General features: G+C 36.7%; 2 protein-coding genes across 2 annotated transcripts in view; one reads left to right on the top strand and one right to left on the bottom strand.

Moving 5' to 3' along the window:
• The window catches only part of LOC138691315 (zinc finger protein 493-like), a 132,831-nt gene that overhangs the window by 16,733 nt on the left and 91,653 nt on the right, over positions 1–24,445 (bottom strand). The window contains exons 7-8 of the mRNA XM_069813175.1: positions 18,687–18,817; positions 3,469–3,542 (exon numbers count right to left, since the gene is read on the bottom strand). Of these exons, the coding sequence (XP_069669276.1) occupies positions 3,469–3,542; positions 18,687–18,817 (205 nt within the window). The remainder of the gene's footprint in view (positions 1–3,468; positions 3,543–18,686; positions 18,818–24,445) is intronic.
• The window catches only part of LOC138691322 (uncharacterized), a 259,737-nt gene that overhangs the window by 152,773 nt on the left and 82,519 nt on the right, over positions 1–24,445 (top strand). The window lies entirely within an intron of this gene.

Raw genomic sequence — 24,445 nt, 5'->3', positions numbered from 1 at the left:
CAGAAAACGATTCTCTCTTCTTACTAGCGACCCGTTCAACGAAACCGGTTGTTTCCTCAAATGTTCTTCGAAAGCATTCCCTGCAGATGGGCTGATTATTGCCTTGAATTATAATTTCATATTTACAAACTATTTCCCTTAACTTGGCGTTGTCTTCAACCACACGATGAGTCTTTGGTTTACTAATTGTTATTAATGAGGAAATATATCTGACCCTGTTATCATGATTACCAATAGCCCAATATTCCTCAAAACACTTTTGGCGATCTTCTTCCAAAAACTTTTCCAGACAATTCATTGGGCATGGTTTAAGGGGAAGCATTTCCCTTGCTTTCACTTCCTTCCCTTTTTCTGATACATAGGATTTTCCTTTATTTCTCAATTCTTTGTTAATTTGTCTGTCCTTCCTAGTCCTTTTCTTCTGAACAGCAGCATCTGGCTCAGAATTTTCGGACTGCTTCTTCCTCCTCACTCTCATCCATTGCGGTGTAAAATTGATTGTTTGCTATGTCTTCATCAGGGTGGTAGTCTGAATCTTTTACACTATAATCGGAATCGAAATTTACAGGCTCAGTACAGTCATTTACATCTGGTCTAAATATATTTAGTAGATCTTCACTGCAGAATTTTTGTGCAAGAGCCAGTGTAAATGTACCTAAAAATAAGGATCCTAAAGTTGTAACACACAGTCCTCCATATGTTTACTTTCATATCAGCTCATGATTTCAATGTTTTTTACAGCAATGGTAGAATGACTGTCGAACATACACCTGATAATTTGTAAATATTTTTTGCTTTAATAGGATTTTAAGTTATGTTTTGTCTTTTAAATTTCTTTATGCTTACAAGTTGTCCTTGAGCCGCATATTGCACAACAGTCGATTAAAGCGGAGTTTGCAACTTTTTGAGTGTCACGGACTCCTTAACATTCATACTCGTATTTGGTTCATTTTAAAATGTTTAACTTATAGCCGGAAGCATTTCTGGTGAACTCTGTAACAGAGTAGGACATAACAAATAAATATTCCAAGAAGCTGAGAAAAGCAATAGAAAAAGTTAAAGTTAGGCTTCATAATTAAAATACTTTTGAAAATACATCTTGGCTTGGGAACCGCTTTTGAATCTATCACGGACTCCCTGGGGTCCGTGAGACACAGTTGGGTACTGCTGAATTAAAGTACCAAGAAAGTAGCATATGTGATAAATACTGTGTCAAGCTGTCAACATTGTTAGAAAGAATATCATGTTTGATGTATGTCTGAGCCGAAGTTTTAAGGATTGTACGCCAGCTTTTCTTTATAGACTTCGTTTTAGTGAACTTTTATCATAGTTTCCAAATTATTCATTAGTTTTTACCGACGGATCCGGAGTAAATGATTGTGTTGGTTGTTCCTTTGCTACAAATGGACGAATATTTAAATATAAATTGAGCCAATACACTAGTGTTTTTACCGCTGAACTATATGCTTTTTTATTAAGCTTTAATGCTTTTAATTAGACAACCCAGGGGCAGGTTCCCTATCTACTCCGACTCCTTAAGCGCCATTCAGTCCCTGCAGCGTTTGAATTCTGATGATCCGCTTGTGTTCAAAACGCAGGAACTTTTCCACACTCTCCTAAACTCTGATTATGAGATTGGAGTAGTATGGACTCCGGGTCTTGTTGGAATTGCTGGTAATGAGGCAGTGGATGCTAAAGCAAGGGACGGTGCTATGAATGAGTCTGAGGTGTATTGGCGTGAGTGGTGGCAAGATATTCAAAACTACTTGAAACATACAGTATGGTGGTTGTGGGAAGGAGAATGGTCTGCACAAGAGGGTAACAAATTACGAAGAATAAAGAAAACTGGGCGAGTTTGGGATTCGTCCACAAGAGCGTCACGACACGAAGAAGTTTTGCTATTGTAATGACTCGTTTTACTTATCCTCCGGACTCTTTGCTTCCAGAGGTTACATTTGTTTAATATATGTTTTTAACACACTTCATAATCGGACATTTCACATGCGAGCATTTGATAAATTCGCCAGATAATTTATTTCTGGTGGCATTTGTTTTATTATTTTATTGTTTCTTTTTAAATAATAGCTAGGGTCTGAGAACTGTTCACTTTTTTAATGTTTTTTATACATCACCTTGCTGAAAGTGCATTTGTGAACCCCATTTTAACCGTGACAACGCTTTTCATTTCTTTTAAGTATTCTGGTTATTGTATTGTGTTTCTGTTTAGTGAAGGATTTCAGATAAGAGCGCAAATAGCCATAGTAGCTGACGCACCCTTTTTAAACCCCACTAACTAACTAACTAACTAACTAACTAACTAACTAACTAACTAACTAACTAACTAACTAACTAACTAACTAACTAACTAACTAACTAACTAACTAACTAACTAACTAACTAACCTCTACAGTTGAGTTATCTATTGATTTGTTGTCATATATAATGACAGTGTCGTATACAAATCTGTGAAATGCTTTAATGTTATTATTATTATTATTATTATTATTTAGAATTTTGTTGATGTTATCTTCTATGTTCTGCAGGATTATTTCTCTTAAAATACCTGATAAATGGTTGTAAATGTAAAAATTTTTGTATTTTTAAAATTATTACTAATTTAGTACCTTTAGGGAGGCCGATATGTACATGCGAGGATTATATAAAAATGGATTGGAGGGATGTGGAATATGATGGTAGAGACTTGATTAATCTTGCTTAAGATAGGGACCGATGGCGGGCTAATGTGAGAGCGGCAATGAACCTTCGGGGTTACTAAAAACCATTTGTAAGTAAGTATTACTAATTTTGTTTAGTTCTTTTCCAGTAAAACTGTAACATACTTCAAGTATAATAATGTTTTTGTACATTTTAGAGACTCGGTACTGATATTATTATTAAGATTAATAATTGTAAGGAAATCAAATGATTTATTTTTCCCACTTATTGTGACCAATGTGTATTATGGTAGAAATGTTTACGAGCTAATTTTCTGTCAATATTATTAGGCCTTTACAATTGCTTAGTACTCCAAGGTACACGTATTAACGTAGGTATGATTTATACTGTGTACTATAAAACACGGTATAATGTATTTCTTGTAACAGTTTGTGTTTAATATAATATATCTTGTCACTTTAAAAACATAAATGTTCCAGTGCACAATACAATACGTCCTTAGACATTAGTTCTTCTTATACCAAAAAACACTACATCGAGCTGCCAAAAAGTAACAAAGTAATCTGGTGTAGGGTATCAATGAATGTAAAAAGATACATTATACATTTCATACATATGACCAAGAGTTCCTTATTTATTGTGATCTTGTAAAGGAATGCAAATCTTTAGCCTAACATTTGTGAAAATGAACATTAAAACATATCCCTCAGGGCAAGACAACAGTCATACGAAGAAGTGTGAAGTATACATTTGTTCCCCCCACATTTAGGAAAATAATAAATAACAACTTACATCTTTCGCCTTTCCATTCCAGAACGTTCTTCTTCACGGTTACTTCTGAATTGTACTTTATTATGGTTTGATGTCTGTTGACAGAGAAATTACATATTACACAACAGAATATAAACTTGTTTCCACTCTTTCATAATATGTACAGTAATTGTACACTTCTTAAGTAATTAAAATTCATTTTGCCCATTTATTTAATATACATCGTGTAGTTCGAAATAATATAATGTAACAAAATTAAAAAAAAAACAACTTTGAAAGCAATGTTTGCTTTATAAGACTGAAATATGTTGGGCGTATACTTAAACAATTTCCACTTGCGCCTCCAATAATTTTGGAGTGGTATACCTAATGTGATTGTTGATATGACATCCCTGATTCTTTCATGTAAGATGTGAAGTTTATCTTTGGGCGTTCTATAAATCTTGTCATTTACACAAGAACCTACAGTAGTTTAAACATGGCTAATGAAGGTGCCAAGAAATGTCGCATTATATATTTGAAAGAAATGATTGTTTCAGTCAGTTGTGTTCAAAATATCCGCGGAAAAATTAATTTTCCTTTCTTTTGTCTCCTGTTTTTAGGAATGCCGTACTTGAAGAATTTACACTTTCGAAAGGACTTTGTGGATGGTTGATTCTGAAATTAGTAACTCACATGATACACGACTAACTGAATTTTTGGGACTGTGTTTGATATCTTTTACTGCTGTAAATTGGGCAGTGGCGTGCCTTCAATGGAGTAGTAAGACTAGCCTAGTCCTCTAAGTATCATCAGCTTATAAAATTTATTACATCTCATGTTTGAATTTTAAAAAGTTTCAAGACAAGACAATTGACAACTTCAATCTGTTTCCTCCCCTCAGTGCTCAACTTCTGTAGAATTGGACTCGTCCAGCCCACGGGAACAAGTCAGCTCGCCCCTCCACCGGATTAGCAGATTTAAAGCTATTCCCTTACCTACGTGAACAGTAAATACGGTTGGGCGTTTCCTGGTAAAAATTTCCGTGTCTCCATTTTTGTTAGAAAGAATATATTAGTACGTTTATTGTTTTTGTGCATTATCAGTTAAGTGCTGAAAGTGTAACATGGATTAAAACAATATTGTGTGTTTTACGCTGTTTAGTAAACATGGAAAGCGACTCAGCTCATACCAACAAATCGTCTGAATCGTCGCCATCCGCCAGCGATACCAGTCACGACTGCCAACAGTCACAGTGTTGTGATTTGGGCTGTTTGTTAAGCATCGGTTCGGTATTTTGTTTGGAAGTTCAAGTTTTCAGGAAAAGCAAAATATTATAGTAAAAGATAGGCCTACTCCAGACGTTTCCATTAGTACAAAAATGAAAAATTATGTGCGTCATTTCAAAATTGAATACTCCGAATCTTCAAAATTGCTAACTACATGTAAATTGAAAAATAAATTATTTTGCTGGCTTGTGTTCTTTTTGAAACTGATAGAGGAGTATGGATTGTATAAGTTTCTCTAATATCAATAATTTTCACAAAGCAAAGATTCGCCATGAGAAGACGCAATCAAATTAATTACCTGCAATAATGAAATGTAAAACTTTCGGTAAAACAAGGATAGACTTTCAACTATGTTGAAACATAGAGTGGATGGTTTGAAACACAATGCCGAAGTTGGCTCTAATAGAGAAATAATGAAGCGATTAATCGATGTAATTTGCTTACTGGCGAAGCAAAAGCTATCTTTGAGATGTCATAACGAACACAGTGAATCAATTAATCGGGGAAACTATATTGAGTTCTTGCATGTGCTATCCAAGTATGATATCAAATTAGACATACACTTACAAAGCGCTAAAGTTTTCAAAAGAACATCAAGTCGAATTCAAAATGATATTATTGAAAGTATTAGTGATGTAACTCTAAATGTAATAAAATAATGAGTAAAAAATTCACCTTTTGTTGCTTTAATGCTGGACGAAATGAAAGATATTACAAAATTATCTCAACTTTCCATTGTCATTCATTATGCGAAATAGAGTGAAATTCAGAAGAGATTTTTAGGTTTTACAGATGTCAGCAATAATCGCTCTGCAGTTACATTAAGTGAACATGTATTTAAAATACTGTCCAACTTTCAATGTGAGGACAAACTCGTAGCTCAAGGATATAACGGGGCTGAACATTTTCTGGTCAACGTATAGCAGGGCCGATACTCGGAGGCCTATGCTGTCGGCAATACTATTAATCGCAATGGAAAAGAGAAGCACACTCAATACAGACCCCTGCGGAATGCAATTTTCTTGAAGATGAGGAGTAGAGAGTGTGGTACCTATGCGAACTCAGAAATACCGCTCCGCCATAAAGTTGGCAATAAAAGCTGGGAGACTACCACGAAGACCCCAGTTGTGGAGAGTTCGAAGGATTCCATATCGCCAAGTGGTATCACAGGCCTTTTTCTGGTCAAAGAAGACAGCCACGAGATGTTCCTTCTTCAGGAAAGCATCCCTAATGCCGCCTTCCAGCCGGGTTAGATGGTCTATAGCACATCTACGAAAACCACACTGAATCCTGGATAAACGATTTTTCGAATCGAGTACCCACAAAAGGCGTTTACTGATCATTTTCTCCATAACCTTACACACGCAACTCCTTAGACAAATAGGTCGGTAATTAATATGTAACGATGGGTCCTTCCCCGTTTTTTGGACTGGAATTACTATGGCCAATCGCCAAGAAGAAGGAAAGGTCTCTTCAGTCCGAATTCTGTTATATATATCTAAGAGGAAGGATTTACCAGCTGGTGGTAAATTGCGTAGCATTCGGTTATGGATATTGTCGGGACCTGGGGAGGTGTCAGGGGATTTCTCAAGTGCTGCCTGCAGTTCAGCGGACGCGAACGGAGCATTATATGGTGTCATATTATTTGAGGTAAAACACAAATTTTGTTCTTCTGCAGCTCTTTTGTGTGCTAAAAATATTGGGTCATTATGTGCTGAGCTACTTATATGGGCAAAAGAAGTAGCTAGTAGCTCAACTATTTCTACTGGATCTGTAGTTATATCTCCGTTATAAAGAAGACCCGGAATAGCAGAACTACATTTCCCCATTACGCGACGGGCTTTGTCCCAGAATACCTTAGCTGGGACATTCCTCGTTAAAGATGATACATATTTTTTCCAGGACGCCTTTTTCGCGTCAGAAATAATACAACGTGCTCGAGCACGGACACGTTTATACTGGACAAAATTATTTTTGGTTGGAGAGCGATCGAAGAGGCGAAGGGCGCGGATAGCTTCCTTGCACGCTTCTGTCCACCAAGGCACAGGAATTCGTCTTGGTCTACAGGATCACCGGGGTATGTTCAATTCAGCAGCCTCTATCACCTTCTTTGAGAATTCCTCAACCATGGAATCGACAGTATCATATTCACGTTCAGTGAATCTCAAGGACCCCAAAAATCCAACCCAGTCCGCCTTCTTTATAACCCAATTATGAGAGCGAGACTCCGCAGGACGTATTGCGGAAAGACGCACTCGAAGAGGTCGCTACCATGAAGATCACGGATGACCGACCATTCCAAGTGCGCAGACAAAACTGGGCTACAAATGGAGAGGTCTATCGTGGAGTATGTACCATGTGCCATCGATACATGGGTGGCCTCGCCTGTGTTAAGAACAATAAGATTCAGACGGGTACAGACTTCTACTATTTTTCGTCCTCTGTCATCGTCTGTATTCGAGCCCCAGTTATGGTGAGAAGCATTGAAATCTCCGACAAGAAGAAATGGGGAGGGCAGTTGTGCGGCAATAAACTGAAAATCTTGTTCTGTGAATGGTAAATCGGGAGGAAAGTATATAGAAGCGATAGTAAAGGAGATAGACGGTAAAGTTACTCACACAGCTGTAAGTTGTTGATGGTACGAATATCAATGACAGAGGAATGTATATTGTCTCTAGTCAGGATAGCACACCCTCCATTAGCTCGTACACCGGCTAGATAATCATACCGGTAGACTTTGTAGTCCCGAAGACTTAGAGAATATTCGGGCTGGAGGTGTGTTTCCTGAAGACAGACAACTGAAGGTTGTGCATGATAGACCAGTTGCTGTAGTTGTGCATAGCGGCTGCGAACACCGTTCACGTTCCATTGTATTATATCTGTGAACATAACAGTTTCATGGTGGTTTCACAGGGGATCGGTACTTCTTCCTTTCTTTGACGCCACTCGGTTTTCCAGATTGTTTACTGATAGGCTGTGGCGATTCACTCTCCGTACGGCGGTCTCCAGATCGAGATCGAGATCTGTCCTCCGATCGGGTTGTGCGACGTCGAGACCTCCTGTCAGGTTTCGAGTCGCTTGTACTCGCCATCTCCGGAAGAGGCTGACGGACATACGGCCGGATGGTAAGCCCAAAGCTATTATCTGTCTCTGTCTGGGTGGCGCAATCGGCAAATGTTTGTGTCGAGGATTCAACTTTTCCAGAAACTGTAGCGGTTGTGAAAGGTGGCGTTTGTGTCGATGTATCAGTACCTAGGATTGAGTTATTAACGACTGGCGTATAACTTGGTTTGTTATTTGTCTTTTTGTCTTTGTAATATTTCTTCCGCACCTCGAAAAAGGTAAGATTTTGTTCCACACGAAGTTCCTGTATGTCTTTCTCCTCAGTGTATCTTGGGCAGACTTTTGAGTTTCATGCATGGTCCCCGTCACAATTGACACAATCGTCGGCGTGAGAACATGGGGAATCACCATGATCAGACTCGCCACACTTTGCATAAACGGTGGTATTTGTAAAACGCTATTGCGTATGTCCGAACCGCTGGCAACGGAAACACCGCATAGGGTTCGGCACATACGCACGGACAGGAACACGTTCATACCCGACGTAGATAAACTCTGGGAGAGACGGAAATTCGAAGGCCAAGAAAACTGTACGCAGAGGGAACGTCTGTCCATCCTTCTTACCAGTTAGTCGGTAAGCGTTGGAAACAGACTGTTCCGCTAATTCTAGTTGAATTTCTTCGTCAGATAAGCCATCTAGAGCTTCCGTACGAATGACTCCTTGTGTGCTCTTGAGAGAGGAGTGAGGTTCAACCTTAATAGGGTACGATCCTAACAACTTCGCCTGTAATAGAGTCTCACTCTGATTTGGATTTAATGCCTCTATGAACAGACTTCCATTTCTGAGGCGAGTTGCATTCTTGACCTTTCCTACCAACTGATCGAGGGCGCGCTTGATGTAGAACGGGCTGATGTTTTTCATCGTCTTTTGAGTGCTGTCAAGAGTCATGTTAATATATCTCGCAGGCGGCACAACAATCTTCACTAAGTCGGGATTAATCATAATGGCATCAACCACTCTCCGTTTCTTTGTATTATTCGTTTCTTGAGTTGAAGGAAGGTTGAAGCGCGAAGACATTTTGAACTGGCCCCCCTACGGAACCGTCGGCATTAGCCTGCCACCGGGAGGGCGAAAGAAAAAGACACCAAAATATTCTTCACGATCTGTGCCGGCCGTGGTGACCCCCTCACAGCCCGATCCCAAGCAACCCACTTCATGCAAGTTACCCTTCAAACTGGGCATTACATACCTAATGGCAAGTTCTACACCAGAGGCGTGTCGCAGTTTTATGCCCCTACCACGGGAATAAACGCCCGTGGCTCCCCACTCTACACTGAACACAACTGCCAGACTACTCGGCTAACTCCGACCCACCCCCCAAAGCCGGAGCAATCCGAGATCGCACGCAGCTTCAGGGGACTTGTGGTTGATTACACTGCGACACCCATCGGTCAGCGGTAACACGTCGGAGCGATATATCCGCCCCGGCGAGCACAGTCGGTCACAGGGACGTCTAAATCGCCCCGGGCCCCCAATGGGGCTCTACGTGAGTGTACAAGACCTCTGATCCGGGTTCGGCACCTAAACTTGCATATAGGGGCAGTATGAAGGGTCCACTATTGCTTCGTTGCTGGGCACCCAGTCGGCCCGCACAAGTTGGAAGTCGCGCTCGAAACCGTGGGACAGGACCACGGAGATAGGAAAGATCCCCATTGGTGAGACGGGAGTTATAAACCTAAGAACCTTAACCTAAGAATGAATATAATGAACTAGAAGAGGAAGAATAATATAGCCTCAACAGGCATTCTTAACAAATCGCGTCATGTAGGCGGACGTGGCAAGAACAAAACAGAGGGGATGGAGAGGTGAAAATGGCTGTGATAATGTGGTGGGCGTTCCGCATGCAATGGTCGCCGGCGGAGAGAAATAGAGTGATGAAAAAGAGAAGAGAAAGAAAAGAGGGGTTGGTGATAAGACGAAAAATGGCCGAAAAGAAGAGCACGAGAGCCACCATTGCACCCCCCCCCCCCGGTCACTGACTTGGAGGAACACACCTCGACCGGGATACGGTGAAAATCCACGGAGACTTCGTCGAGCAGGTGTGCGCTTTCGTGAACTGCTCTCTGAGCTCGACATCCGTCTGCGAACAGTTCACACACTGGACTATACGACGACTCCAGCGTGGAATATGCGACGTCCCATGTTTTATGTATGTGTGAGGCGGAGTTTTAAGTATATTACACCAGCTCTTGTTTATAGACTTCGCTTTATTGAACTTTTATCTCAGTTTCCAAATCATTCTTCAGTTTTTAGTGACAGACCCCAAGTAATTGATTGTGTAGATTGTTGCTTTGTTGTAAATGGACAGATATTTAAATATTAATTGAACCAGTTCATTAGTGTTTTTACCGCAGAACTATATGGTTTTTTTTATAGAAGTATATGGTATTTATTTAGACAACCCCGGTGCAGTTTCCTTATATGCTCCGACTCTTTAAGCGCCATTCAGTTCCTGCAGCGTTTGAATTCTGATATCCGCGGGTATTGAGAACGTAACAACGTTTCCACGCTCTCCTAACCTCTGACTATGAGACTGAGGTAGTTTGAAACCCGGGTGATTTTGATATTCCTGGTAAAGAGACAGCTGATGCTATAGCAATATACGGTTCTGTGAATGGGTATGAGATGTATTGGCGTAAATGATGCCAATATATTCAAAATTACCTAAAGCATACCATATGTTGGGAATGGGAAGGTGAATGGTCTGCACATGAGGGAAATAAATTACGAAGAATAAAGAATACTGTCCACAAATGCGTCACGACATGAAGAGGTTTTACTCAGCCATTTGATGATCGGCCACCGTCACATGACACATGGCCATCTCCTACGTGGCGAGCCTCAGCCGGAATTTGATATATGCGGTGTTCCACTTACGATGGAATATTATGTAGTGCATTGTAGAAATATGACCGTGTCCTTCGGCAATATGGAATTCAGCGGACTGTACGTGACGCTCTTGGAATTGATTTTAATTGCACAAATGAGTCATTCCACGTCAAATCGCACAAAATTATACAAATTTTGACCTTCATATTTCTGATTGCGTTTATATTTTTTTTACCAACTCTATGGGTCTAATAAACCAACAAATGTGTTTTTATTTCTTCCTAAGTCCACATGTTTTTAAAATATTACATGTTAAAATTCGTTAAAAATGCCGCACAATGCAACATTTAAAGCGTCATATTTCTGACGATATTGATGTTAAAATTTTTCTGAAAAATGCATTTAAAAGCTTAAAGTACTGTCTTTTATTAAATATTTACTAACTAATATTAATATAATTAATACAAATATTTTTTTTATAATTCAATTTTTTAAAGTTATATATCAATGTGAAATAGCCCTGTTAAAAATCTAAAAAAAATTCTTACTAGGTGCACTGAAGTATTCTTAATAATTTCAGAAAAAATCAGAATGGGATCTCCAATAGTTTACTGGAAATTTAATTACTTACGACACAATGTGTAGCGGTCGGTGCAGCAGCAGTGGACGGGAAGCGTTATAGCGCGCTGGGAGGTTTATCGGCGCTGGATGACTGACTGAACGTTGCAACATTACACCAGTACGGATCAAGTCACTCGAGGAAACGCTGCTAATTTACTTATTATGATATCTTCAAATATTTGTACATTATGCTTTTTAAATGTTTTTTTTTCATTCACACTTTAAATTTTCATTCGCCTATCTTCTTTCTTGAAAGAAAATTGTTTTACTAAATCTTCAGTTTTTGACAACGGAATGAAAGAATGTAATTTTAATGTACCAGTTATTGGTTTTAGATTATGACATCTGGCCTGCAAATTTTCAGTGTGATTTTTGTGCTTATTCAATGGACAAAATATAAATGACACGTTAGAAATGTTTTTTGTGACCAATCAAACAGTTTTTTTTTTGGTGTTGTTATAGGATCTTGTACAGGCTGGCTCTCGTGGCAAGTCTTTTAATAGTTTCTCCAATTCCATCACATGTACCTTTACCATGCGACGTTGCAAAGAAGTGTCATTCAGCACTAATTCCATAATCGTCTTCATATAAGCAATTATTTTTAATTTTTTAATTTTTTTTTTTTGTATTATGAACTTGATCCATTGGAAAAGTAATGATTTTTTTCATATCGTTGAATTCTTGCTTTAGGAAATTGATTGCTTCGGATTGAAAAAAGTGAAAGGAATCGGTGTCATGTTTCATGGTTTCTGAGATGACAATACTTTTGTGACGAATTTCTGTATCTCCTTTGAAATATACTACGAAAGGATGTATTGTGGCTTGGCATATGTTCCAATGCACACCTTGTATTGAATCTTGTATTACAAATGAATAATTTTCAGAAAAGTCTGCAATAACTATGTAATTTTCAGGTTGTACATTCCTTTGCATTCCGTCAAAAATAAAATATGGCTGACTTTTGAAGGGATGACGATGCATCTTCTACATGAAAAACTTTACATGCTAGGGAGCCTTTTACTTTTTGAAACTTTTCACGTGGGTATCGTTTTTGCTGTAGCTTTCTTTTCTTGATAGGGGATTCTATTGACATCAAACTCTTGTTTAATTCCTCAATATTAGTGATTTCTAGCACTGTATCCATAGAACTGCTAGAAGAAGAACTGGGATAATCACTTTCCTTGTCCGCACTTTCATTTGATTATTAATATCACAAGAACTACCGGCTTCACATATAATTTCACCTGACCTATTCGGAAATTGATTGATTTTTACGGAATGAATCACATATTTGCACATTCAAAGACTCCTTTAAATTGAGCTTTATCAATTAGTCGCGACTTACGCGTCTTAGTGTACTTTTATTTTTAAAAGCGTGATTAGGAAGGGAAATGGATTTAAACACTTATATATTACGCGATCTTTACCATCACTCATATTGTATAGAAGTCACGTCACTCCGTGAAATTCAAACCCAAACTGATTATTTTTCTCTTCTATATTTTGTCTCCTGCCATCTCTTTACTGCCATAAAGTTTACTGACTTACACAGCCTTGCTATAATCAATCACTTCGCTATATCACAGTATAAACATATAGCACTATGAAGGGCTTCCCCTCTTAGCTGAGCTGACAATAATAAAATAACTTTAGATAAGATATTTACTGTTCCTTAAGGTATTAATCATTTTATGATTAGTATGGTGACATCAGATGCAACGGGGGATTTCGTGAAACTTTCCCCGGGCAGCCTTCTAGCCCATGGCTGCAAGCAGTTTATTAGCTGGGCATGGCGAGCGCGTGCATGCCTCCGGAAAATAAATTGTTACAAATGTATGGGTGCCGATCCCATATTTATAAATGCAGTAGTTTACAGATAATACATTAGCGAACAAGTCTATATTTTTTCAGATTTTTAACTTGGCTATTTAATATAGTAATTTTGCTTTGAAAAAGAAATGATTAAAAAAAATAGACCAAATTTTAAATTTATTAGGGATAGGCCTAAAGTAATAAAAAGTGTTGTATTTAGTCTTTCAAATGCGCCAAACCGAAAATCTCAATTATATGTAGACAGAGAGTTCCAAGTGAGTTTATGTAACAGTGCGCGCATAATTTGCGTAACTTCAAATAGTCATAACTACACAAATAATTAATGATTGTGAAAATGAAACAATACGGGTCTCCTTATTTGATGTCTGGAATTCATGAAAAAAAAAAATCGACCATTTCCGAGAAGGTCGTGTTTTATTGCTGTGCGATTTGATGTGGAATAACTCAAACGCAGTTCTGAGATTTTTATCGAATACAGGACTTTACAGGGTGATTTCGTTATTTATTTACCTGGTTTACTTATCTTCAGGACCCTTTACATCCGTAGGTTACATTTGTTGTTTAGTATATGTTTTTAACAAACTTGACATTTGGTTCTTTTACATTCGAGCATTTTAGAAATGCGCCATATAATTTATTTCTGGTGACATTTGTTTTATTATTTTATTGTTTCTTTTTAATTACTAGGTAGGGTATGAGATCTGCTCACTTTTATGATTATTATGCATCACATTTTTGAAACTGCATTATATCTACCTCGTTTAGCCGTCACAGCGGTTTTTATTTCTTTTAAGCATTGTGATTTTTGTGTTGTGTTTCTGTTTTGTGCAGGATTTGGTTAAGGGCGCAAATAGCCATAGTAGCTGACGCGTCCTTTTTGACCCCCACTAACTAACTCCATTGTTCTCAATTATTCTTTACAAGAAATACTAATTAAAATGATTAAATTATCATTATTAATGACTAAAATTAATTATTCATTGAGATGACAATAACGTCAATAGCTAAAATCAATGAAAATTATCCACACCTGGGGAGTAACGGCTAGCGCGTCTGGCCGCGAAACCAGGTGGCACGGGTTGGATTCCCGGTTGGGGCAAGATACCTGGTTGAGGCTTTTTCCGGGGTTTTCCCTCAACCCAATATGAACAAATGCTGGGTAACTTTCGGTGCTGGACCCGGACTCAATTCACCGGGATTATCACCTTCATCTCATTCAGACGCTAAATAACCTAAGCTGTTGATAAAGCGTCGTATAATAACCTACTAAGAAAACTCAATGAAAATTGGCTAGTCCGACAATATTTACTTTACTTAAAGATCAAAACATAAGTGCGTAATTTGTGTAATTCTCCCTATATATTTCAAATAAAAATCTTGTTTAATTATTGGAACTATTAAGTTTAATTGTGATCCCTTGTTTCTAAAATTTCTTTGCCCCTGTGTAAATATCGCCACTACAGACAGTGCCATCTTTTGTGGCGCGTGTCCTTGAGTAGAAAAACCAGTCAGTGAGCACTTGTTGAGAATGTAGCTGAGAACGATAACACCGAACACGTCACGTAGCCTAAGCAATCTGCTAATCAGAGTTATCAGTCTTATTGCCCACTGACTGTGTCAAAGGCAAGACACTCGCACTTTGCTTTTCTGGGATGTGATCTTGAGTTCACTGTTTAGCCTCTCCCACTTCTGCTGAGAGTGGTACCAATTCCTAAAAGATTTGACGTCAACAATATGCCAATCACAGTTGTCAGCTTTCATGCCCACAGACTGTGGCGAATATAAGTTATTCGCTCTGAACGTTCCCATTACTTATTTTATGCGCCAGAAACGGTGACAGTTACAGAGCCGCAAACTTCAACCAATGGGGTGTCACATGTAAAGTCATCCTGGGCAGGAAAAGGAGCTATCATAATATTATCAACTCTTTATCAGAAACAAATGAGAGTGTGTGTAGATGAGGAAAAACAAAGGAAAAATGGACCTCGCAAGAAGTTGTCCAAAAGACAACAAAAACCACAGAAAAACTCAGTCCAAGAAGCACTGCTTGAGTTTGTCCAGTGATGAAGAATCCGATGTGAAAATGCAGTCAATTAACTCTAGTGACTCGGAATATGGAGAAAATTATAATGATGGAGACTGATTGTTTTGCACTGGATTTCTTTCAGAGGACACGAGGGCCCAGAGGGGAGAAATAGACTCAGTGTTCAAAATGTCGTCGTTGGGCATACGAAGATTGCAGCATAGATGAAGAAATTTTCATGTGTTCAACTTGCTCAATACAGCAAAATAAGAACTGTATCAATTAAAGGGGTCACAAGATAATTGCAATCAGCTTAAAATTGAAATATGGAGATCGAAGTTTAATATTCTACATTTTTCTTACTCTAGCAAAATATTATCGTTAGCAATAGTAGCCTAAGTGAGATTAGTACATTCATGTCTGTTTTGACCGACTTTGTGTTATTTTCGTAAAGCATCTTAATTTCACTTGAAAAAATTCCAACTAAACAAGAGAATTTCTGTTGAGAGGAGTTAGACCACTGGTGCAGTGATACCTTCAATTTCAAAATGTTCCTGAATTTATTCAAGTATTTACATGATTTAATAATGTTATATATTGCTTCAATTTTTAACTGGTGATAATAATTTTTGTCCATGTTCAAAAATAAAGTTAAATAACACACGTGTCTCTTATTTGGAACCCCTTTCCAAAACATCATTATTACCCAGTTTTACTTCTTTTTATAATTTAAAGTAATAATAAAAACTGACTAAAATTTGTATTGTCAATTCTAAAAATAGACGAAGTGCTGCATGTATTCCACTCATTCAGATTAAAAATGTCTATTCCCATTCTGATTTATAAGTAGTTGAAAAAAGTGTCTCTTATTTGGGTACTTCACCTTATGTATGAAACACTAGAAGAAAGTAATACGAATGAGAATGAACCTATAAAGTGCCGTCGTGAAGGTCAATTAGACGATCCCATAATGAGATATTTGCGTCTTTACAACGAGATAATTGGCACGATAGTTAGGTAAATGAAAAACACTTTCATGATTTAGAAGAACTAAAATTTATCGAGCTAATTGATTCGAAAAGTTCGAATCTTTCACAACCAGATTTCCCGAAATTTTGTTTACGTCTCTAAACTCAGGCTACAAAAATTTGTTTCATTTCGAAAATTTGTGAAGTGAGTTAGCGGCTGTTTATTAGTTGTCAGAGTTTTGAGGCAGGACATTGACTGAGTTAGCAAAGTTTTTTAAAGACAGCGAGTTAGGAGAAGAGGCATTTACAGAAGTTTATAAATTATGCTGCCTAATAGCTACAATTCCAGTGAGCACCTCCACAGTGGAACGTACTTTTTCCTGTTTAAAACGTAAAGAGTTACGTACACACTCAGTGCGAAGACAGGCTTTCGCGACTTTCACTGTTATTGATTGAAAAGGCTCTATTGAACAAAATTCAAAGCCAAAGACATTTTTACGATGACGTCATAGAAAAATTTGCCCGAGAAGGAGAGAGGACGATTCGGTTGATGCACACATGAAGGTGGTAACTGATTAGTCTTATTTTCGTTGTAATACGTACCAGCTAACATTTTATTTAATATTTCTCCTGTTTATTGTTAGTGTCATGATAATTCCATTACTGCTGGTCCCTTCTCATAAATATCATTGCTCCCCTCTGAAATTGGGCTCCAGATACAGTTGGTATTTCATACACCACTCATGTCATACTTTAATATCACGTGTAGAGTGTACATTTCGCATATTTTATACTCTCCAGAAGTTTCGTTGTAGCCTATCTATGTTGGAGAATATCTCAATTTTACAATTTATACAATGGTCTTTTGTTGCATACTCGTCAGGTTTGTAAAAGTGAAAATGATGCGCATTTTGTAAGAACGTCTAATTATTACCAAATTTTATAGTCTCCCAGCTTTTGTTAATATTTTACAGTGATCAGAAATAAATTATTGTGATTAGTTATTTAGACATATATTTATATTATTGTATTATATTATTTTATATAGCTTACATGGTTTACTATTTGTTGTAGATGTGTTTAAATATTAATTATTTAGTTATCTTAAACACACACTGAAATATTAAGGTCTCGTTATCATTTAAGCCGAAGAACTGCTACTTGTATAGGTCTAATAATAATAATAATAATAATAATAATAATAATAATAATAATAATAATAATAATAAAATTAACAATTATATTAATTATAAACAATAAAATAACAAATTTAAAAATAAATTTCTTTGCCTCTTTTAGACAAAATTTTAAATTAGCCTACATAATATTTCGTATTAGTTCACTCCCGAAAAAAGCCAAAGATTATACTAGAAAGTATTGAAGTAATGTTATCAAATCAAGAAAACAATATAAGTGATTCTGGAAAGCCGCTATTGGCTTATTTAATGAAAAAATGCACAAAAAACTACTCTTTCATATGAGTATTCGATTTTGAAGAGAAATATTTTCATAGAGGAGGAAATTGATACATCAAGATATCCCAAAATGAAAGCCGTTTGAAAAGATAAAATGAGGGCTATAAGCCTAAAAAATCCTTTACAGTTGCAGAGTCATGTTGCCGATAGTTTATCAAAGAAAAATGAAGTGGCCAAAAAGATTCCTTGGAACTTAGTTAAAGCTGAAGCTTTCATTACCTACATCGCAAGAAATGGTGAGTATGGATGAGTGAGATAACATTGAGATAAACGTTGAAACAGTTAAATAAAAAGCACAAGATAGAAATTATCCCAATTTTATAATAATGTTAATAATTTTATAATTACTATAATACAGCTCGATATATGTTTCGACTAAGTAGTGTATTTTGTACTTTTGAAAAAATCTCCATTACTGTTCATACCTTCAAAGATATGTACTCACTCACTTCTCTTGGTCAACAACAAGCAGTACCTTTTTAAGACAAAGTTAATTCGATCCCCTAAAACCAAAATTATAATATCATACTCACTGCAATAGGGATGGAGAAAATATCAATTTTATATTTCTGTTCATTTTAGTCTAACATACTACTAGATCTTGTGAATGTAGCCTCAATGTTCAGCGCAGTAGGGGCAAGCGATTTTCTTAAAAAAGTGTCAAGTATTGTGCCAGTATTTCATTGAACGACTCTCTGAACTACAGACCTTATTCAGCGTACGAATTCAACGAGAGCAAATAATAACGAAAAAATTTGCCTGAAGCCCTCTATTAGAGACATTTTAAGTTCTTGTACAGACATAATATCACCCACAGCTTTGCTTCTCTCCCGAAGGTAGCCTTTGTAATAATTTCATCACTCTTTAAAATCATTCGCTCACGGCATGTTTAAAACCCGTGAGCCTAGGTTCCTACGGTTATTTTGTCAACCCTAAAGTGCTGAAATTAAGAAATGTCAAATTAGACAAGACAATCAAGTGGAATGTAGACAGCATTATAAGAATGTGTTACGTGAACTAAGCAATTAATGAACTGAGAACTAAAATGGAAATACTTTCAATCACAGTTGACATGTGAATAGGCACTTGGCAGGTTACCTGTTGTCATAGTAGCTGTTCTTGACATAAAGCTGGTTTTTGGACGTCAGGGTGTAGGAAGTGTTGTAGCAGGAGAAAGCGTTAGAATAATCCATTGGCAGAGCGTAGAACATATACCATGCCCCGACCAACTGCAACACAGAATATAATACAAGCACATAGCATATTGTCTCTATAACCTGAGGCATTCTTTTGAGAGAAGTTATATATAATGATGTAGTCGTTTCAATAACAGAGTTAAAATCTTGAGTCTGAAAAATATTTCTCAATTACTTTCATGTTTAGTTCAGAATATTTCACAGTATCAGATATGACCCTAGAAACGAAATATAGAATTACTTTTATCTCCAAGCGGATATTGCAGTCAATTAAATCTGTACTGAGTTCGGTTCTGGACACAAGACTCCGTGCACTTCAACTGAACAAAGCGATTGTAGGATAGATTTCCTTTGAATATTTCAGCCTTCCTTTCTGTTTGCTTTCCATCGTCACATCACTTGGACGTACCATTATGTTATAACTGTGGATGCTGTACATGTGTATAGCACGTGTCAGCCTCGGGAAAACAAAGTGGCAATTTCTTTTCATATCAACTGTCGTCCTTCGCCCAGATCGAACATTACACGTTGGATATCTACAGTCCATTTCTTGTGATTCGTATGGTTCTGTTTTCAACAGATTTAAATGTACCATTATTCGATGTTCTTTCGATGCTCTTTTACCGTAGAACAAGCGCCAAATTTAATGTACTGAAAGCGTCAGTTTAGATATCAAAAGCGCTAGTGTTAATAATAGACCAACACTCCATTTTAAAACTTTTCCCAAATGTATAATTGGCTGTGCATGAGCTCAGGTGTGGTCAAACATGTTGTGCATTAATTTGAATTTACTACAGGAAAAATACCTCAAGTAAATAAAACATCTCTTTTTCATGCTTACAACTCGGGAAAATCCACAATTTCGAGGAATGCGTGCCTTAGACAAAGTGTTTGTTACTCGCACATCATACTGTATATCTCTCTTTCGTCCAAGTACATGGGATTTTGTTCTCTTGGAATTTCACTATAATTCAAGTAGATTTCTAAATTAATGCTTTTTAGAATGTAAATAATTATATCAGCTGTTGGATATGACGAGTAAAACTTTATAATATCAATTTTTGTTTACCACCTGTGCTTATCTTAATATATGGATTTATATGAACGTTTTCGACACTCGGTGTGTGTCATCTTCAGATATGGGGCCTATGTCATTGTATGTTGTGAAGCCCTAGCTTCTTAATTATGTTGTGGGTTGTTCACTTGTGTATTGCCTTTCATGATTTCTTAGTTTACTATAAGCAGTATGTGGTTTGTTATTGTGAATCTGTTAAGTTCTATCTTTTGAAAAACCCGTATAGGACAATAAAATTATGTTAAAAACATTATAACACATAATTATAAACAAATAATAAAACAAATAAATATATACACTATAAAAACACTGTAAAACATTGTATACACTATATTACTTTTTCACATATATGGTTGGCTGTGTTGGCCTGTTGTATCGTTAAAATTTGGTTACTTTTCTTGGTAAGAACTGTCTTTTTGACGCACTTTCACTGATATTCCATATTGTATGTTGGGGTTTTTTGATGTTGTTCAAGTTGACTGCTGTGGATCGTGGATGCTGTTGTTGAATACTTAGACGTATATAATACAAGCTATTTTCTGTTGGGTCCGCTATCTAGTATGGCCATGCGTGTTATTTTAGATGATGCTGGATACAACAAAAGTCAAGTAAATTGATTAAACTTAGCAAATACTAGTTCAGAGTAACCTAAGTCTTCTGTTCTTCTGACAGGAATATATACATACTACTTACATCATTTTTCTTCCTCGATTTCACAGGGTTTGGTGGGACTGCTGGAACATCTAAATCTGTTAAGGGGTTAGGTACAGCTTACAGCCACAAAATTTTTGGAAATATTCAACATGTTTTTCCTCCATTACTGTATCTTGAATAATAATGAAAATTCGTATGTGTAAAACACTGTCCTTCTCCTATATGAAAGAAGTATTTTTTACGATTTAAAAAAATTACTTTTTATTTTTCAAGAGAAAAATGGTGGCAGTTCACTGCGCAGTGATGAAGCGTTTCCCTCATAACTCATAAACTTGTTAACTTTTTCCTGTTCTCTCTCTTTTATTTTAATGCTGAAACTCATATTTAAATATCACGCTCTTTCAACTACATTCCTTAATAAATAATATATTTTTTTATTTTGTGTTAGGAGAAAATACTGATATTAATTTCACCATATTTTAAATGAATTTCTTTTTTATCAGAAAATCTATCAAAGGTAGAGGAGTAATCTTGCATCATATTGTAGATATGACTTGTATAAATACACACAAACAATTTCATCATAGAATGTTGGATAGTTTTTTAGTAATGTGGGAAATGCTTCATCACTGCAGAGTGAACTGAATTTTGAACAAAAAAATGTAAATAATTTTTCTAAATCGCAAAAAAAAAATATATATGTATTTTTTTATATATAGCAGAACGACAGTGTTTTAAACATACCAATTTTCATTATTGCACAAGATACAGTAATGGAGAAAAAAATAATGAATATTTCCAAAATTTTACTGCTGTAAGCTGTTGCTAACCCCCTAAATGCTACGTCCTTTTGCCAAAAGAATACGTACAGTAACAACCGAAAAAACTTTCTGAAGTAGACACGATGCCAGTGGAAGAATTTTTCAGTTTTGTAAATGACTGAAATTTGAAATCCTGATCTTTTGTTGCGGGTTTCTTATTCTTGAAAAGAGTTGTCAAAGTTTGACTCCAGTCAAAGATATACTCATTTCCTTCAATCACCTTAAATAGAGCTGGATTCAGCCTACAGGTTAGAAGAATCTGAGCATATTCCGCAGCTGTGTAAATATTTTCGTTTATGCATCACCTTGTTGATACTGTGTTTGTGAACCTCGTTTTAGCCGTCACAACGCTTTTTATTTTTTTATAAGTATTATTGGTATTGTATTGTGTTTCTGTTCTGTGAAGGATTTTAGATAAGGGGATAAATAGTCATAGTAGCTGACGCGCCCTTTTTAAACCCCACTAACTAACCAACGTCAGCATTTCATTTGTACGACTGAACAATTACGATACTACTCAGCCATAGGAATAACACACCAGACATCGCATATACTGCATTAAGTTGTTCATTATACATATTATCAGGAGAATGAGGAATGTGCAGCGGCGCGTATTATATGCATACACCAGGCGCTTTAATTTCCGTGGAATGAAAATATTTATGCTTCTGTTTTAATCAGTCTTGAATTTTTCCTTGGCACAATTTTTCTTTGACGATTTGTTATTTTATAAAAAGTAGCAATTGTGATTACTATTATTATTATTATTATTATTATTATTATTATTATTATTATTATTATTATTATTATTATTAATTTATACATATCCAAGGAGTAAAATACTATGAATGAAATTTTGTGACCTTTTTTACTTTGTGTAGTGGCCTGTTGCGAAAACGCAACACTAAGCACTTAAGTTATCAATATTGATTTAAATTACACCAGGTCACAGAACATTTTAAAATGAAATAGAATGTAATATTTATGACATACCCATAATTTTAATAAATATACTTCACAAATCATTGTTAGACAAGGTTATTTTAAGTATTAATTCTAACATCATATTCAATCTCAGTAAAGGATGTACAAATAGTGTCAAACGAGAGACTACATTCTAGTACAAATATCACGAAAATATTGTTTAGAATCCAGTCACTCTTTTATAACAGTTCATTTTACAAGAAAAACAAAAAAAAAAATTTCATGGCGGACAATTTCATATTTTGCGCATTTTTCATTGTCGTAGATTTACACATAGCGCACCTTGTGCTCCTATTCTGTGATGAAATGTAGTGGCCCACATTCTCGAATCGAGAGCCCGAGGAATCCCTCTGGTTATAGGTGTCTCACAGGACCAGTTTTACTTCTTTGTTGGCCGAATCTCTGCAATATTTCAATAGATACGTTCCTTCGGAATTCCAATAGGTCTAGTGCAACGGTCATCAAAACACTGCACTCTCGGGCTAGCGTCACTTACTCGCGGACAAGACACTGTCCTAGCGTGTATTCGTGGCTGCTGGCGGTTATACTCTCTCTCTCTCTCTCTCTCTCTATTCCTTGTGCACGACAGAGCAAATTTCCTTACCCTCCATGCACTCTACCTATTTCAGCTAGTGCTGACGACCACTGGTCTAGTGTATCAGAGCCAGTGGCACTGGTGAAGATGCCGAGCATTCTGCAATGATAGACCTACATCCAGACTCCAGAGGAAAGTAGGTCACCACCATTTCTTTGAATGGACGATGGTTCTGTACGATACGTTTTGATCCATTCTATCCATGCTGCCCATATTTGAATTGTAAGATTTTACCTAAAAGGGTTGCGAAATCTATACTGTCTTGTTTTGAGAAGCTGAATTACGGTACGCATTTGCAAATGGTTCTTTGCCTTCACAATTAGACACCATGGTAATATGGAGTTTCCATGGAGTTGTCATTCCATCAACAAAGTACTAAGGGCGTACTGGAATCTGTACACACGTCATATGAGTCTCTGTATATTTTCTTCATGTCAGTGACAAGACTAAGAGGACATGAAACCGTAGTCACCGTAAGATACCTGTTAGTCCAACTCCCATTTCTGTAAATGCGTTCACTGTCTTCAAAGATGTTAAATAATTGTCTTCGGGAATGTGATGAGGAAGTATGTCTTTAGACAGGTGTCCAGAAACTGAAGTAATATTCCATCTCCAAGGCCATATTCTGCTTTGTAATTGGTCTGTTGACCTTTAGCACCTTGGTAAATGTCAAAATCAACCAAATAACCAAGTTTGGAATTGATACACCAGACTTTACAGCCAAATCGTATTGGCTTTCCCCTAATGTACTGCTTTAGGCTACGATGTCCAAAATAAGGAATCATCTCCTCATCATGAAAAACTTTTTCTCACCACGTTGAATAATAATTCCACTTACATTCTGTGTCTCAGTAGTCATTAAAGCTTGATCTGAATGCACATTGCATGCTGTTGAAAGTTGACTGGTATCAGAAATTCTCAAAACCTCCTCATGTTGAGTCTGAAGCACTAATTCTCCATCAGCACAAAGTTGACGTGAATTCAAGTTGCTGAATGTTCCTACTATATATTCATCCGCACTATCTTCATCTGCACCATTATGGACATCCGGGGGACCTATATACACATCAATACTTTCTGTAGTTCCTGAAGGTAGTCTATGATCTGCTTCGTATTCAACCTTTGACAATACTTATAAAAATAAGATAACATGGAAATGATATTGTATGTGCTTAATGCTGCGATAACGCAACATTACAATTTAGCAGGGTGGGGACGCAATATGGAGGAAGGGTGACACATAAGTCTGTAATATTTTGCAAACACAGCTATTTTAGTACGTTGTAAGCAAATATTTACATGCATATGATATAAAGTAAAAACAAAATAATACATTTTCTTCGACATGTGTGTGCGAATATGCCAATACTCCGACATGAAAATTCACTTCTCTCTCACCGCCCCATGAAATTGAAATTAAAGTTCATTATTATGCTGCAGGCTACTTTGATTCTTCTAGCATACTCAACACTGGAATAAAAGTTAATTTTTTAATTCATTTCTTTGCATTGTTGCAGAACAATAATTAATGC

The sequence above is a fragment of the Periplaneta americana genome, chromosome 16 (genome assembly GCF_040183065.1).
Source record: "Periplaneta americana isolate PAMFEO1 chromosome 16, P.americana_PAMFEO1_priV1, whole genome shotgun sequence".
NCBI lineage: Eukaryota > Metazoa > Arthropoda > Insecta > Blattodea > Blattidae > Periplaneta > Periplaneta americana.
Note: the sequence above shows the minus strand (reverse complement) of the source record. Positions and strands in the feature narration are given on the sequence as shown.